Genomic DNA, 14,619 nt, shown 5'->3' with positions numbered 1-14,619 from the left:
AATGGGCAAAAGATCTGAACAGATATTTTTCCAAAGAAGATGTACAGATGGCCAACAGGCACATGAAAAGATGTTCAGCATCACTAATTTTCAAGGAAATGCAAATCAAAACTACAATGAGATAGCACCTCATGTCCATCAAAATGGCTATAATTAACAAGATAGGAAATAACAAGAGGATGTGTTGGAGAGGATGTGGAGAAAAGGAAACCCTCACACATTGCTGGTGGGAGTGCAAACTGGTGCATCCACTATGTAAAACAGCATGGAGATTCCTCAAAAAGTTAAAAATACAAATGCCATATGACCCAGCTATTCCACTGCTGGGTATCTATCTAAAGAACATGAAAACACGAATGCATAAAGATATATGCACCTCTATGTTCACTGCAGCATTATTTACAATATCCAAGACTTGGAAGCAATCCAGGTGCCCATAAAAGGGATGAATGGATAAAGAACATGTGTTATAAATACACAATGGAATAGTACTCAGCCATAAAAAATGATGAAATCCTGCCATTTGTGACAACATGGATGGACATTGAGGGTATTATGATAAGCGAAATAAGTCACAAATTTATATAAAGTTATAAAACAATGTTACTGCAATTTAAAAAAAAGGATAAAATATTTTTCTCACTTTGAATTGCAAATAAGCAGTGTCTTTATGGCAGGGAGCCTTTTATTTCCATTTTTGTTTCTTTGAACAGTGAACTTAATTTACAAGATAAACTCATTTAAATTAACTCTCTGATGTGAACTAAAGAATAACCTATTATCCAGCAGATCCCTTTGGAGAGGATCACAAAACCTGTGAGTTGGCTCACTGATTTATTATTTGTTTAGCTTACTAAATGCATCCTATGTACCATGACTATACTAGGCATTAAAAATACAATGATTATAGTCTCTGCCCTCCAGGGACTGTCATCTATAAAGGAAGACACACAACAATTCTAATTAGATATATTTTAAAAATATTACAAAATATATTCTATATATAAATAATAAATATATATAGTAAATATAATTTAAATATTATAACAAATAAAAGTTGATAGGAGAAAGCTCATTTTTTCAGAAGAATTCCAGCTAATAAGTGTAGATGAAAAGATATAGAATCACAATATTTTGTGAAAATGATTCAGGCAACAAAACCATTAGGTGAAAGACTGATGAGGAATTGGATGGCAAAGAAGCCCCACAGAGATGATTTGTTGGTTGTAAGAGAACACAACTTCCTGCTGGAGACCCACTGACCAATGTTAGCGCTATTAAAAGCTGAGTAACTAGACCAACCAGGCTATATGGTTCTTGTTGACAAAAATGTTGATGCTTAATCTACTCAGGCCTTATGATCTAATTTCCAGTTTATAAGAAATATGGGGAAAGCGGAAAGGAAACAATCAGACAAATCCAGAATATGGAACATCCTATAGCAAAACTCACCCTGTTTCTTCAAGTCAACAGGAAAAGAAGAGGGAAGAGAAGACTGTTCTAAATTTAGAAAAACTTGGCAAAATATTTTAAATCTTGATGGGGTCCATTATACTATTTTCTCTGCTTTTATGTATTTTTGAAATAAAAAATTTAAGTATATATGCGTGTTGTAAAGATTTTTCAAATAAAAAATTTATGGTAGAAATAAAGTTCTTATTCCTCAAAGGTAACCAGTTTGGAACATGATATGACAGATTTTTATCTCATACATATATAAACAGCCATTTATATTTATATAACTTATTGAGGTCATAATAGTTTATAACATGGTGTAATTTCAGGTGTACATTATTATATGTCGGTTTACGTATACACTGCAACATGCCGACCACCAATAGTCTAGTTTTTATCCATCACCATACATATGTGCCCCTTTACCCCTTTTGCCCATTCCCCTAACCACTTACCCTCTGGTAATCACTGATCTGTTCTCCTTATCCATGTGTTTGTTTATCTTCCACATATGAGTGAAATCATATGGTGTGTGTCTTTCTCTGTCTGACTTATCATGCTTAACATCATACCCTCAAGGGCCATCCATGTTGCTGCAAATGGGACAATTTTGTCTCTTTTTATTGCTGAATAGTATTCCATTGTTATTTATATTATATAATTATTATTTTTTTTGTGAGGAGGATTGGCCCTGAGTTAACATCTCTTGCCAATCTTCCTCTTTTTGCTTGAGGAAGATTGTTACTGAGCTAACATCTGTGCCAATCTTCCTCTATTTTTTGTACGTGGGATGCCACCACAGCATGGCCTGACATGTAGTGTGTAGGTTCACGCCCAGGATCTGAACCTGCGAACCCTGGGCCGCCGAAGCAGAGCATGCAAACTCAACCACTACACCACCAGGCCAGTCTCCATATTTATATAATTTTTAAAGTTAGCCCTATTGCACATTGCTCTGCAATTGTACTGAATATATATATATATACACTATATGAATATGTGTGTGTATCCATATTTCTAGAAGATGAATTTCCAGAAGTGGAATTCTTATTAGTGGAATTTATAGGTCAAGGAGCGTAGTGATTTTATTTTACTAGTATATGTTTCCAGTAGCAATGTAAGAAAGTATCTGTTTACCTACAGACTCTGTGCTACTGGGTATTATCAATCTTTTAAATCCCTTAATCTAATAACCCCCCAAAAGTTTATCTTCTACATGGAAGCAACTCAAATACCCATTAATGGATGAATGGATAAAGATGATGTGGTATATATACAATGGATTATTACTCAGCCATAAAAAAAAATTGTGCCATTTGCAACAACATGGATGGACCTTGAGGATATTATGTCAAGCGAAACAAGTCAGACAGAGAAAGACAAACAGCATATGACTTCACTCATATGTGGAAGATGCTATGGATAAGGAGATGGATAAGGAGAACAGATTGGTGGTTACCAGAGGGGAAGTGGGTGAGGGGTGGGCGAAAGGGGTAAAGGGACACATATGGATGGTGATGGATAAAAACTAGACTACTGGTGGTGAACATGATGCAGTCTATACAGAAACTGATATATAATAGTGTACACCTGAAATTACACAATGTTATAAGCCAATACGACCTCAATAAAATAATTTTTTTTAAAAAGTTTATCTTCTGTGATTATGTCAAGCAAATAAGCAGGCAGGCCCAAAGCCAAGACCTGACTGATTCAGCAAGTAAAGATATAACAAGCTCATTTAGATTTAGAGGGTTTACTACTTACATAAACAGCAAAGGAAGAGTAGTCAAAGATGCCAGCTCCCCTTGCTCCTTGTCCCACACTCCAAAAGGGCTAGATAATTGCAATTTGACTTGGAGGACACATCATTGTTGAGGAGCCAATTCTAGATGCACCTAGGGAGATTTTTAGCCTGCAGCCGTATCCTGAGCCTCATACCTCATCAGAACTGGGAGGTGATGAGAAACCGTCTCATGATAGCCTACCAGGGAGACAAGGAGGCAGGTGGGAGAAGGCCTCCTGGCAGCTCGTCACAAGCCTCCCATCATCTCAGGTACCAGCAGGATCATAAGCATTCTGCCAAGACTCAATTATCTCAAAGAAACCTGGCTTTTACATTAAGGTATAGCAGTAATGGTCTGGAAGTGGTGCTATGGAGGAAGGTGGACAGTGATCTTACACCTTTTACAAAAAATAACTCAAAATGGATCATAGACCTACCTGTAAAATGCAAAACTATAAAACTTCTAGAAGATAACGTAGGAGAAAATCCAGATGACCTTGGGTTTGGTGATGAGATTTTGGACGCCAGACCAAAAGCAAGATCTATGAAAGAATTGCTTGGGACACCCAGTTTCTCTAAGTAACAAGAGGTCTGCAGACTGGGAACCAGATCAGGGAGCATGCATGCCGAGGGCCAAGGTCTGGATACCCAGGGCCCTGGAAACAGGCTTGCATGCCAGGAACACGGGCAGTAGCCAAAGACCTGTTTCTTCCCAGCTTGCTTAGTCCAGCTGGGCCAGTTCTCTACTAGACTCCTGAAAGGGGAGAAGGAAATGAGCCTCCAGAACCATCCAGATATGTTTCTCATCACCTTAAAACATTTAAACACCAAAAATCTGTAATATTGTAATTTTTATTATTACTTGTTCATTAAAATAACAATTCTGCTTCCATTTATTTTAAAGTCATTGACTGCTACAATGAATACAATCATAAGTAAATTTCATTATAGGTATCTATTAATATCTGATCATTTTATAAATGGAAGCATGAAAAAAGTATAAAATACAAGTTCATTTGATTCAGTCTTTACTGTAATGAAGAACTCCATGGAGAGGAGAAGTGGTGTTCATGGGCTGGATTCCCAGTAGCTGCTTCGTGGCAGAGTCCCAGTCTTTACCCAATTCCAGCCGTTGGCAGATAGATGGATATTGTCCTTCAGTTCTTCTTAGCCATTCACTTGCTTTCTTTATTTTCTCAGAAGCCCAGGGAATATTCCTAGATTTTTTAAAAACAAGTTTCCATCAATTTCAGAATATATTACATACGAAATGTAATGTGGCACCAAATCCAGTACATTATATCAGACAAAATAATTCTGTTAAAAATTAAGATATTTAATAAAAGTAGTTGTCTTTGACATTTTATGAAAGTTCTACCAGCCTGACAGCACTTTTAACTTATTCAGTGCATTCTTAAGTATATTATACTCACCACTTTCCAGCTTCCACTATGCCTCACAGACTTCCTTGCTGCCTCCAGGACACCCTACGCTTTCTAGCCTTTATGTATTGGTTTGTGACCCCTTCCCATTCTTCTCCATCTAAATCCTATCCTTTCTTCAAGTACAAACTCAATACTATTCTACAAACTAGACTTCCATTTTTCTCTCCTTTTTACTGTACCAAGAATTGATTAGTTCCTTGCAAAGAACCTGAGGGCTACCCGTGAAACTGGCATATATTTAATTCTATCACACAAACCAGGAATAACTTACTAGTAAAATGTGCATAACGTAAAAATGTCAAGTCTGGGTCCATAAAATGCTGTCAAATATTCAAGACTGCCACATATTCAAATTTATTCAAGACAAAGAAAAATTCTGAGATTTTTCATTAACATTAGTTAGCTACATCATTTGTTTTGTCATCTGCTAGAACTTGTTAGCAAACAAGCAGTAACATATACTAAAGTTTCAAAGAAAATTCTAAGAGGGGGAAACTAAAAATTGGGAAATTCTCTCCATCTTGCTGATTTTTTCTCCCTGTTAACTGGGAAAGGGCCATCAGTACAGTGTGGTGTGAAGAGATGGGTGCAAATGCGGACACTGCAATCACACAATATTGGCTATGTGATATTGTGCAGCTTGACTTCAACACTGGAAGTCTCAGTGTCCTCAGTTATGATAATAATGCGAGATCCTATGGGTTTGTTGTGGGCTTTAACGAAATGGGTGAATTTAACATGTTTAACAGTCCCTAGTACAGAGCAGACAATCAACAAAGTTAGCTGACTATCACAATGACATGAACATGCCCAAAGTGGTTCAAAGACCCATGTTTCCCAATCATTATTAGTCTACTAACTACTACAGGCAACAAAACTGATTTTAAATATTCTAATTCAACTCGCCTTCCTTCAATTCAGTTGGCCTCCAAACTTTTGACTGACCATTCCCCTAGTATGAAAATTGTGTTCATACACCTGCAAGTAATATACTACTACATTAATGTTATTACACCATGAAGTAGAAAAAATAGAAAGAAAAGTTTTAAATATGCAAGGAACAGGAAATAAAAATTACTTAAAATAGTTTTATTTATTAAAGTGTCAACAAACCATTTTGCTCTCACAATAATAGTAATATAGTAAGAACAATGTGATGGAATATACTTATTTTTGAAAATATTGGTTTAAAACTTTGTGATACTGCAATTCAAAAGTAGGTTCAAAGTTATTAATACTTGGTCTAAATGGCTGTCAGTTGGAAAATGAACTAGATAGAAGTGCCTCTTTGGTTGTGCCTATTAAATCAAATCCTAACTTTTCAGTCCCATCAACTAGTTCTTTGAAGCATTTTTTTCTTCCTTTCTTTTTTTTTTTGAAGACGATTAGCTCTTAGCTAACATCTGCTGCCAATCCTCCTCTTTTTGCTGAGGAAGACTGGCCCTGAGCTAACATCCATGCCCATCTTCCTCTACTCTATATGTGGGACACCTGCCACAGCATGACTTGACAAACGGTGCCATGTCCGTACCTGGGATCCAAACCAGTGAGCCCTGGGCCACTAATGTAGAACGTGCGAACTTAACTGCTGTGCCACCAGCCTGGCCCCTCAAGCATTTTTCTTGATATTCATTTAATAAATTTCCATCTTTCTCAAAGAGTTGCTCTGGCAAACTAATGTGGAGGTGTTGCTTTTTTAAAATGGACATATAAATTACATTTAGTAAAACGCTCAACTAATTCTTTTCTGGGTACCTATTTTGTGTTTGATGCTGTTGGGAATAGAGAATTTAATCAGTCTTTGTGAGAGGGTAAAAACAGGTCTACTTATTTATTTTAATTTCCTCTGTAAATATGTAACTCTAAGGAATAAGAACTTTTTCTTAAACATGACACTTAAAAATAGTTTTAAATAATTATTTAAAACACAAAATATCCAGGTAGTGTTTAAGTTTCTCTAACTGTCCTTTTTTTTTTTGTTTTTTTAGCACATGGGTTTTATTCAAATCAGGATCCAAACAAGGTCTACACATTGCCTTTGGTTCATATGTCCTTTAATTTTTAGGTTCCACCTCTCCCCTCTTTCTTCTTTTGCCATCATTTCCTCACATTCCAGATATAGCTGATTGCATTCCATAGTATAATTGAACATGTTTAATCTCTATTCTCTGATATCTGATCTTTATTAAGTAAAATATTTACATAGTTTCAAAGTAAAAACCATAAAACAAGGTACATTAGGAGAAACCTGGCCTCCATCCTTGTCTCCTCCCCCTCCCCCTATAGATAATATTTTATTAGTTTTCTCCTTATCCTGCCTTTTAAAAAAGCATAAGCAAATTGCAATGTGTGTGTGTGTGTGTGTTTGTGTGTGTGTGTAGACACACACATACAAGGGGTGACCATTTGCATGGGATATGGCTGGAGTTTTGATGGGTAAAGGGGTATTCATACACTCAGACCACTTGTGGTGCCAGGGTTCAGCCAAGGGCTGGGGGCCAGGGCCCCAGAACTGGCTCTCTCCACACTGCCACGTTTTTTGCATCAAAACTTCAAGTGGTCTCAGAATTCTGAATTTGAACCTGGTCTTCTAGGTGGTTATGAAGTTGTATTTGTCAAGGTATGACTTCAGAACTGTGGAAATTAGTAAAAGAGACCTTAACTAAATTGGAGTTGGGAAGGCCTGCAGTGGGCTGTCAGCTCCGCCATACATCATCAATTACACCAAGCAGGAAGACAGCCATACTTGCGTCTCCCACAGGAAGCATAACTGCTACTGAAGGAAGACTTCTCTCCCCACCTGACAACAGCCCAGCCAACGAGAAGCTGTTGCCACCCTGAACTGTTCCTTTCCCCCAATGGGTTTTCTTTTAGTAGAGCCCCTCCCTACTCTCCTTTTTTTGTCTATAAAAGCAGCTCCCCTCCTTTGTTTTCCAGACTTGCCTGTGGTTTGCCATAGCATGCACATCTAGAATTGCAATTCTTTGGCTATTCCCGAATAAACTCATTTTAAGGGTAAATAGATGAATTTGCCTTTTAGGTTGACAGAACATATTTTATTTAACAGCCTCCTAATTTGATTTATAACTTTTAAATACTTAGACATACAGTATGTGGGTTTCCATTTGTATTCTTGTCCCAGGCCCTGCAATTGTTGGGAACAACTAGTCTGGTCCCAACAATCATATTATGGATTTTCCAGAATCACATAGAATCAATATACTGTAGTGAAGAGTACTAAATAAGGAGCCAGAGATCTGGGCACCAGTGTAAGCTACACTTAAACGCTCTGCATCCCAGTTTCCTGTGCAATCCAAGAGGCAAAAATAGTGTGTCAGCCCTGCCTATGACAGAAAAGTGCAGGCAAGATATTCCCTGTGAACAAATTCTCTTTGTACTTAGCAGTCTGTGTAGCTTCTCATAAGGTTTCATTAAGAAATGGTTGAAAATGTACGTGAGTTGCTTAATGCTATAATGAAAGCCACCTGGAAATGGAAGCGTCATCCAATTTCATCAGTGATTTGAAGACTATTCCCTCTTGATCCAACTTGGTGCGAAGAAACTGTAGTACCAAAAACGTGGCAATCAAGTCCAGAAGACGTTCTCTTCCTTTTGTACCTAAAAGTGGAAAACTTTTTTACATCTGTTGGAAACTCGGCATCTCAAACTGTGCCCATTTATAAAAGTTCTATTAAAGAAGTATAATACTATTGAACCATAATGCATTAGCAGATCAGAAAACTCTATTATACTTTTTAACGTCCTTAATTAGCCTGTTATTTAAATTAAAAAGGAGGATGATTGGATCATGTGCCTATCACATTATCCTGATGGTGGATAAGAAACTGAATTATATCCAGAACTCCCCTCCCTTGCTATTTTTAATGCCAGAGATGCATGAAGTATGCTAAAAGAAATTCAGTTTCTAGGCTCCTGCTACAAATAGCTCAGAAGAGTAAACCTAAATATACAACAGACAAACAACTGATATGGCTGATTATAGTATATTAAATAAGTTCTACTGATTAGTACTGTTGAAATACATTTCTAGGCCCAAGCTGGAGCCACTCCTCCCCTGGGTACCATGTCAGCAAAGCTAAACTTTGATAATTTTTGTGTCCCTGTAAATGCTCTGATTGACCAGAAATGCAATATATCCACTCAGCCCATCCCAAACGCCAAGCCAACTGTGGGCTCTATACTTATTTCCTTGCTCCTTGATCTTTCTAAGTAAGATCAGATATGTAACCCCAGCCAATCAACTTAAACCAAGTACTTCTTCATTGTTTCTGTGAAATGAGTTGACAACAGCGACTCAATTTTGTATCCCGGACTCCATCTTGTTAAAAATATGAAACTGGGGCTGGCCAGGTGGTGTAGCAGTTAAGTTCATGTGCTCCACTTTAACAGCTGGGGGTTTGCTGGTTCAGATGCGAGGCACGGACCTATGCACCCCTTATCAAGCCATGCTGTGGCAGGTGTGCCACATATTAAAAAAATGGAGGAAGATGGGCACAGATGTTAGCTCAGGGCCAATTTTCCTCAAAAAAAAAAAAAAAAGAAAGAAAGAAAGAAAGAAAGAAAAGAAAAAGAAACTGTGCTGACCTTGTTGACCTGCCAAAAGGGAGTTATTTGCTGAGAAAGGACTTTCTGAAAGACTGTGCAAAAATACACTTTTTCTGGTAACAAGATGTCCTTGAGTAAGCCAAAGAGCTGCACATAACTTGACTCTCCCTAACAAATAACTGAGGTGGTTGTTCTGGTTTCTCCTTTTTGCTCATAAAAACTCCTGACTTTTACTCCTCAGGGGGACACTTTTCTGGCTGCTGTGGAACCTGTGTTCCCCGAACTGCAATTCTAAGACCCCAAAGAAATGCTCTCCTTTTGTTTGCAGGTGCTTCTTTTTCCTCCGTTGACATTCCCTGCTCGCCTCTTTCTATAGAAGCCTGCAGCCTCTTCCCTGACTTTGCAGTTCTCTGGCCTCTTGAGAGTGGAGACTGCCCACTTCATGAAGTGTGAAATAAAACTTTTTTAGATCAACTAAATTTTTCTCTTTGATTATTTTAAGTGTTATTTATCCAAATCAAATATTTTACTATATTACAAAATACCAAAATTGAAATGAATGTTTATGCCTAATAAACCCAGAAAATAACAATCCATTTTTTAAAATGCAAGTACATATTTGAAATTACTTTACATAAAAAACTAGATTTCAAATATTGTTATTTTCCCAATCTCACATTTCATGAAACCACACTTTCCACCTCTATCTTGAGGGGGTTCAGAACAAGCCACCTCAGAATGAGCCACTTTGGCATGTGGATTATTTTGAGCTGAAGGCATCAAGACCTAGCAGACTCAGGAAAAGCTTTTTACCTCCCACTAACCACCTAAAAGAAATTAGAAAGGGGGACTGAGGCCTGTACCAGGAGGAGGCTATTACCAGAGATCACTGTTTCGTCTGAGAGACTTAACTGCATGGCAGGGCAAACGTTTGTTTACCAACCATTTCCTCCTCTCACCTTATGAATTGCCTTGAGCCCCTACCCAACCCAACCCCACTGTGAAGCCCCAGACCCCTTTCCCTTTCCTTAGCTTAGTTGCCTGGCTGTCTTTTGAGTCTCATATCTTTGTGGGGCTCCCATATGTACACGTACATATGTGTAGACGTAAAATGGTCTGCTTTTCTTTTGCTCATCTCTTTTATTATAGGTGGGGTCTAAGCTGAGAACCTAGAAGGGTAGAGGGAAAGTTATTTTTCCTCCCCTACAATCTTCATCATCTTTATTATTTTTCTTTTCTGGGGAAGATTCACCCTGAGCTAACATCTGTTGCCAATCGTCCTCTGTTTTGTATGTGATCCACCACCACAGCATGGCCACTGATGCACAAGTGGTGTAGGTCTGTGCCTGGGAACGGAACCCAGGCCAGTGAAGTGGAGCACACCAAAGTTAACCACTGGGCCACCGGGACTGGCCATTCATCGTATTTAGAGCCATAATGAGTCATCTGATAGTTTCCCAGGAAAATAATTATCTTTATTTCCATCTATGATTGATACATAGCACTGTTTCCATCACTACAACATAGCCACAATGTTGTTTTGATTATGAAATATTTTCAGCACACAGGAAAGTAGAGTGAACAATATGATGAACATCACTATCACCACGTAGCTTGTCAACTTTTAACACTTTCCCACATTTGCTTCAAATTTCTCTCTTTTCTCTAAAAGAAACAAATTACTATAAAGTTGAAGCCCCTCTTATATATGTCCTCCAGCCCATTCCCCTACCTCCACCAGTCCAGCTTTTCAAAGGTAAACGCTATTCTGATCACACATTGCTTTTGAAAGTGATCAACAGGCTCATTAAACAATATTCAGTGCTTGCAGTTTTCAATTCATTTTCCAAGAAACACTTAACAAACCTGTGTTAAATTTCTTTTATTTCCCTTTTTAGGATTTCTGTCAGATAACTTCTCTAAGTATCCAAAATCAGCACTAATTAAGGCTATTTCAGGCTGAGTGCTCTCCTCAACTGACACTCTGTATTTCAAAATAAAGTAATTGAGAGAACACCTTACAATATAAAATTTTTACAAAGGCTCAAATGTCTCTCCTTTTCTGGGTGACAATGCTTTTGGAAAAAAACAAAACCTTGTCTTATAATTAAGAATATACAGGTTTGGGGGTAAAGATGGAAGGACCTGTGCATAATATGTACATAACTGCACATACACCATTAATTTTAAATCGCTGAGATAGCCAAAACTACTTATACAATGATATCATTTTCTTAATACAGGAAAAGGAAATTGAATAAATTTTTAAAAACAAAACCAATCCGTTATCCCACAAAAGAAAATCAACAAAGACAAAAGAAAAAATGGAGACAGTTTAATTTAGTGGGTTCTTCTGTGTTTTTTTTAGTGTTACATATAAATCTTAGACTAAGATTTTTAATGAACTTCGGTCAGAATGGCTATAATTAACAAGACAGGAAACAACAAATGTTGGAGAGGATGTGGAGAGAAGGGAACCCTCGTACACTGCTGGTGGGAGTGCAAACTGGTGCAATCACTATGGAAAGCAGTGTGGAGTATCCTCAGAAAATTAAGGATAGATCTACCATATGATCCAGCTATCCCACTGCTGGGTATTTATCCAAAGAACTTGAAAACACAAAGGCATAAAGATACTTGCAGCCTCATGTTCATTGCTGCAGTATACACAATAGCCAAGACATGGAAGCAACCTAGGTGCCCATCAAGGGATGAATGGATAAAGAAGATGTGGTATTTATACACGATGGACTACTACTCAGCCATAAGAAATGATGAAATCCTCTTAACCAAGGAAGTGAAGGATCTATACAATGAAAACTACAAGACTTTCTTGAAAGAAATTGACGATGACATAAAGAGATGGAAAGACATTCCTTGCACATGGATTGGAAGAATAAACATAGTTAAAATGTCCATACTACCTAAAGCAATATACAGATTCAATGCTATCCCAATCAGAATCCCAAGAACATTCTTCACAGATATTGAACAAACAATCCTAAAATTCATATGGGGCAACAAAAGACCGCGAATTGCTAAAGCAATCCTGAGCAAGAAAAACAAAGCCGGCAGAATCACAATCCCCGATTTCAAAACATACTACAAAGCTACAGTGATCAAAACAGCATGGTACTGGTACAAAAACAGGTCCACAGATCAATGGAACAGAATTGAAAGCCCAGAGATAAAAACCACACATCTATGGACAGCTAATCTTCGACAAAGGAGCAGAGGGCCTACAATGGAGAAAAGAAAGTCTCTTCAACAAATGGTGCTGGGAAAACTGGACAGCCACATGCAAAAGATTGAAAATTGACCAGTCTTTTTCACCACACACCAAAATAAACTCAAAATGGATCAAAGACCTAAAGATTAGGCCTGAGACAATAAGTCTTTTGGAAGAGAATATAGGCAGTACACTCTTTGACATCAGTTTCAAAAGAATCTTTTCGGACACTGTAACTCCTCAGTTGAGGGAAACAATAGAAAGAATAAACAAATGGGACTTCATCAGACTAAAGAGCTTCTTCAAGGCAAGGGAAAACAGGATTGAAACAAAAAAACAGCCCACTAATTGGGAAAAAATATTCACAAGCCACTTATCCGACAAAGGGTTAATCTCCATAATATACAAAGAACTCACACTGCTTAACAACAAAAAAACAAACAACCCGATCAAAAAATGGGCAGAGCACATGAACAGACATTTCTCAAAAGAAGATATGAATATGGCCAATAGACACATGAAAAGATGTTCATCATCGCTAACCATCAGGGAAATGCAAATCAAAACTACACTAAGATATCACCTTACACCCGTTAGGTTGGCAAAAACATCCAAAACCAAGAGTGACAAATGTTGGAGAAGTTGTGGAGAAAAAGGAACCCTCATACACTGTTGGTGGGAATGCAAACTGGTACAGCCACTATGGAAAACAGTATGGAGATTTCTCAAAAAGTTAAAAATAGAAATACCCTATGACCCAGCCATCCCATTACTGGGTATCTATCCTAAGAACCTGATATCAGAAATCTCAAGAGTCCATTGCACCCCTATGTTCATCGCAGCATTATTTACAATAGCCAAGACGTGGAACCAGCCTACATGCCCAGAAACTGATGACTGGATAAAGAAGATGTGGTATATATACACAATGGAATACTACTCAGCCATTAAAAAAGACAAAATTGGCCCATTCACAACAACGTGGATGGACCTCGAGGGTATTATGTTAAGCAAAATAAGCCAGTCAGAGAAAGACGAACTCTATATGACTCCACTCATAGGTGGAAATTAGTATATTGATAAGGAGATCTGATGGGTGGTTACCAGGGAAAAGGGGGGGTGGGGGGAGGGTACGGAGGGGGAAGTGGTGTACCCACAACATGACTAACAAAAATGTACAACTGAAATCTCACAAGGTTGTAATCTATCATAACATTAATAAAAAAAAAGAAAAAAAAAGGACATGATGAAATCCGGCCATTTGTGACAACATGGATGGACCTTGACAGTATTATGCTGAGTGAAATAAGTCAGAGGGAGAAAGTCAAATTCCATATGATCTCACTCATAAGTAGAAGATAAAAACAACGACGAACAAACACATAGCATTGGAGATTGGATTGGTGGTTACCATAGGGGAAGGGGGGATGGAGAAGGGCAAAAGGGGTGATTAGGCTCACATGTGAGGGGATGCACTATAATTAGTTTTCGGGTGGTGAACATGATGTAATCTACACAGAATTCAAAATATATTATGATGTACATCCAAAAATTAAAAAAAAGAATTAAAAATCATCTAAAAAATTAAAAAAAAGATTTTAAATGATATTAATAAGCAACATATAACTCTATTCAAGATTATCAAAAATAATAAAATTATAAAATATCTAAACAGTGTTAAAAAGAAAAGTACAGACAAAATGGAGTCACTTATGCTAGGCCACATCACCAAACTAAGCCTTAACACCTAATCTAACCACAGTTTCAACCTTCTCCAGGAAAGGAATCTTAACTGGTCAGTCTGGAATTTGCTGGTCAACACCAATGAGGTAATCTGTCACCTGGGCCATTCGGCAAAGGAAGATGAAGTAATTCCCTAATAGACACTTTTGTCCCAAAGAAAGGTGACCTCATCTTTTTTTCTGTTTATGACTTCCTTGTCCTGCCTTTAAAACCCTTTCCCTTTCTGTTGCTCTTCGGATTTCCTCTCTGCTTGCCAAATAGGGTACTGCCCGATTCACCAATTACTCAGTAAAGCCAATTAGACCTTTAAAATTTAGTTGGTCAAATTTTTGTTATTTAACAACAGTATATCGAAGTCATTTAGAAAATAAATCCAGAAGGAGAAGGAAAGATAA

At 37.6% G+C, this 14,619-nt stretch overlaps 1 protein-coding gene across 8 annotated transcripts in view; it reads right to left on the bottom strand.

Annotated features, from left to right (window-relative positions):
- Positions 1-4,075: 4,075 nt before the first annotated feature.
- PARP4 (poly(ADP-ribose) polymerase family member 4) overlaps positions 4,076-14,619 on the bottom strand; it is a 126,324-nt gene continuing 115,780 nt past the window's right edge. For 5 of the 8 annotated variants that reach the window (XM_070239392.1, XM_070239393.1, XM_070239396.1 and 2 more), the window contains 2 exons: positions 8,172-8,304; positions 4,076-4,458 (listed from right to left, as the gene is read on the bottom strand). In XM_070239392.1, the coding sequence (XP_070095493.1) occupies positions 4,263-4,458; positions 8,172-8,304 (329 nt within the window). In that variant the 3' untranslated portion in view covers positions 4,076-4,262. The remainder of the gene's footprint in view (positions 4,459-8,171; positions 8,305-14,619) is intronic. The other 3 variants (XM_070239398.1, XM_070239399.1, XM_070239400.1) reach the window with 1 other exon arrangement.

Source organism: Equus caballus, chromosome 17 (genome assembly GCF_041296265.1).
Source record: "Equus caballus isolate H_3958 breed thoroughbred chromosome 17, TB-T2T, whole genome shotgun sequence".
Classification (NCBI taxonomy): domain Eukaryota; kingdom Metazoa; phylum Chordata; class Mammalia; order Perissodactyla; family Equidae; genus Equus; species Equus caballus.
The sequence above is the reverse complement of the archived record's forward strand: the minus strand, read 5'-3'. Positions and strand labels throughout refer to the sequence as shown.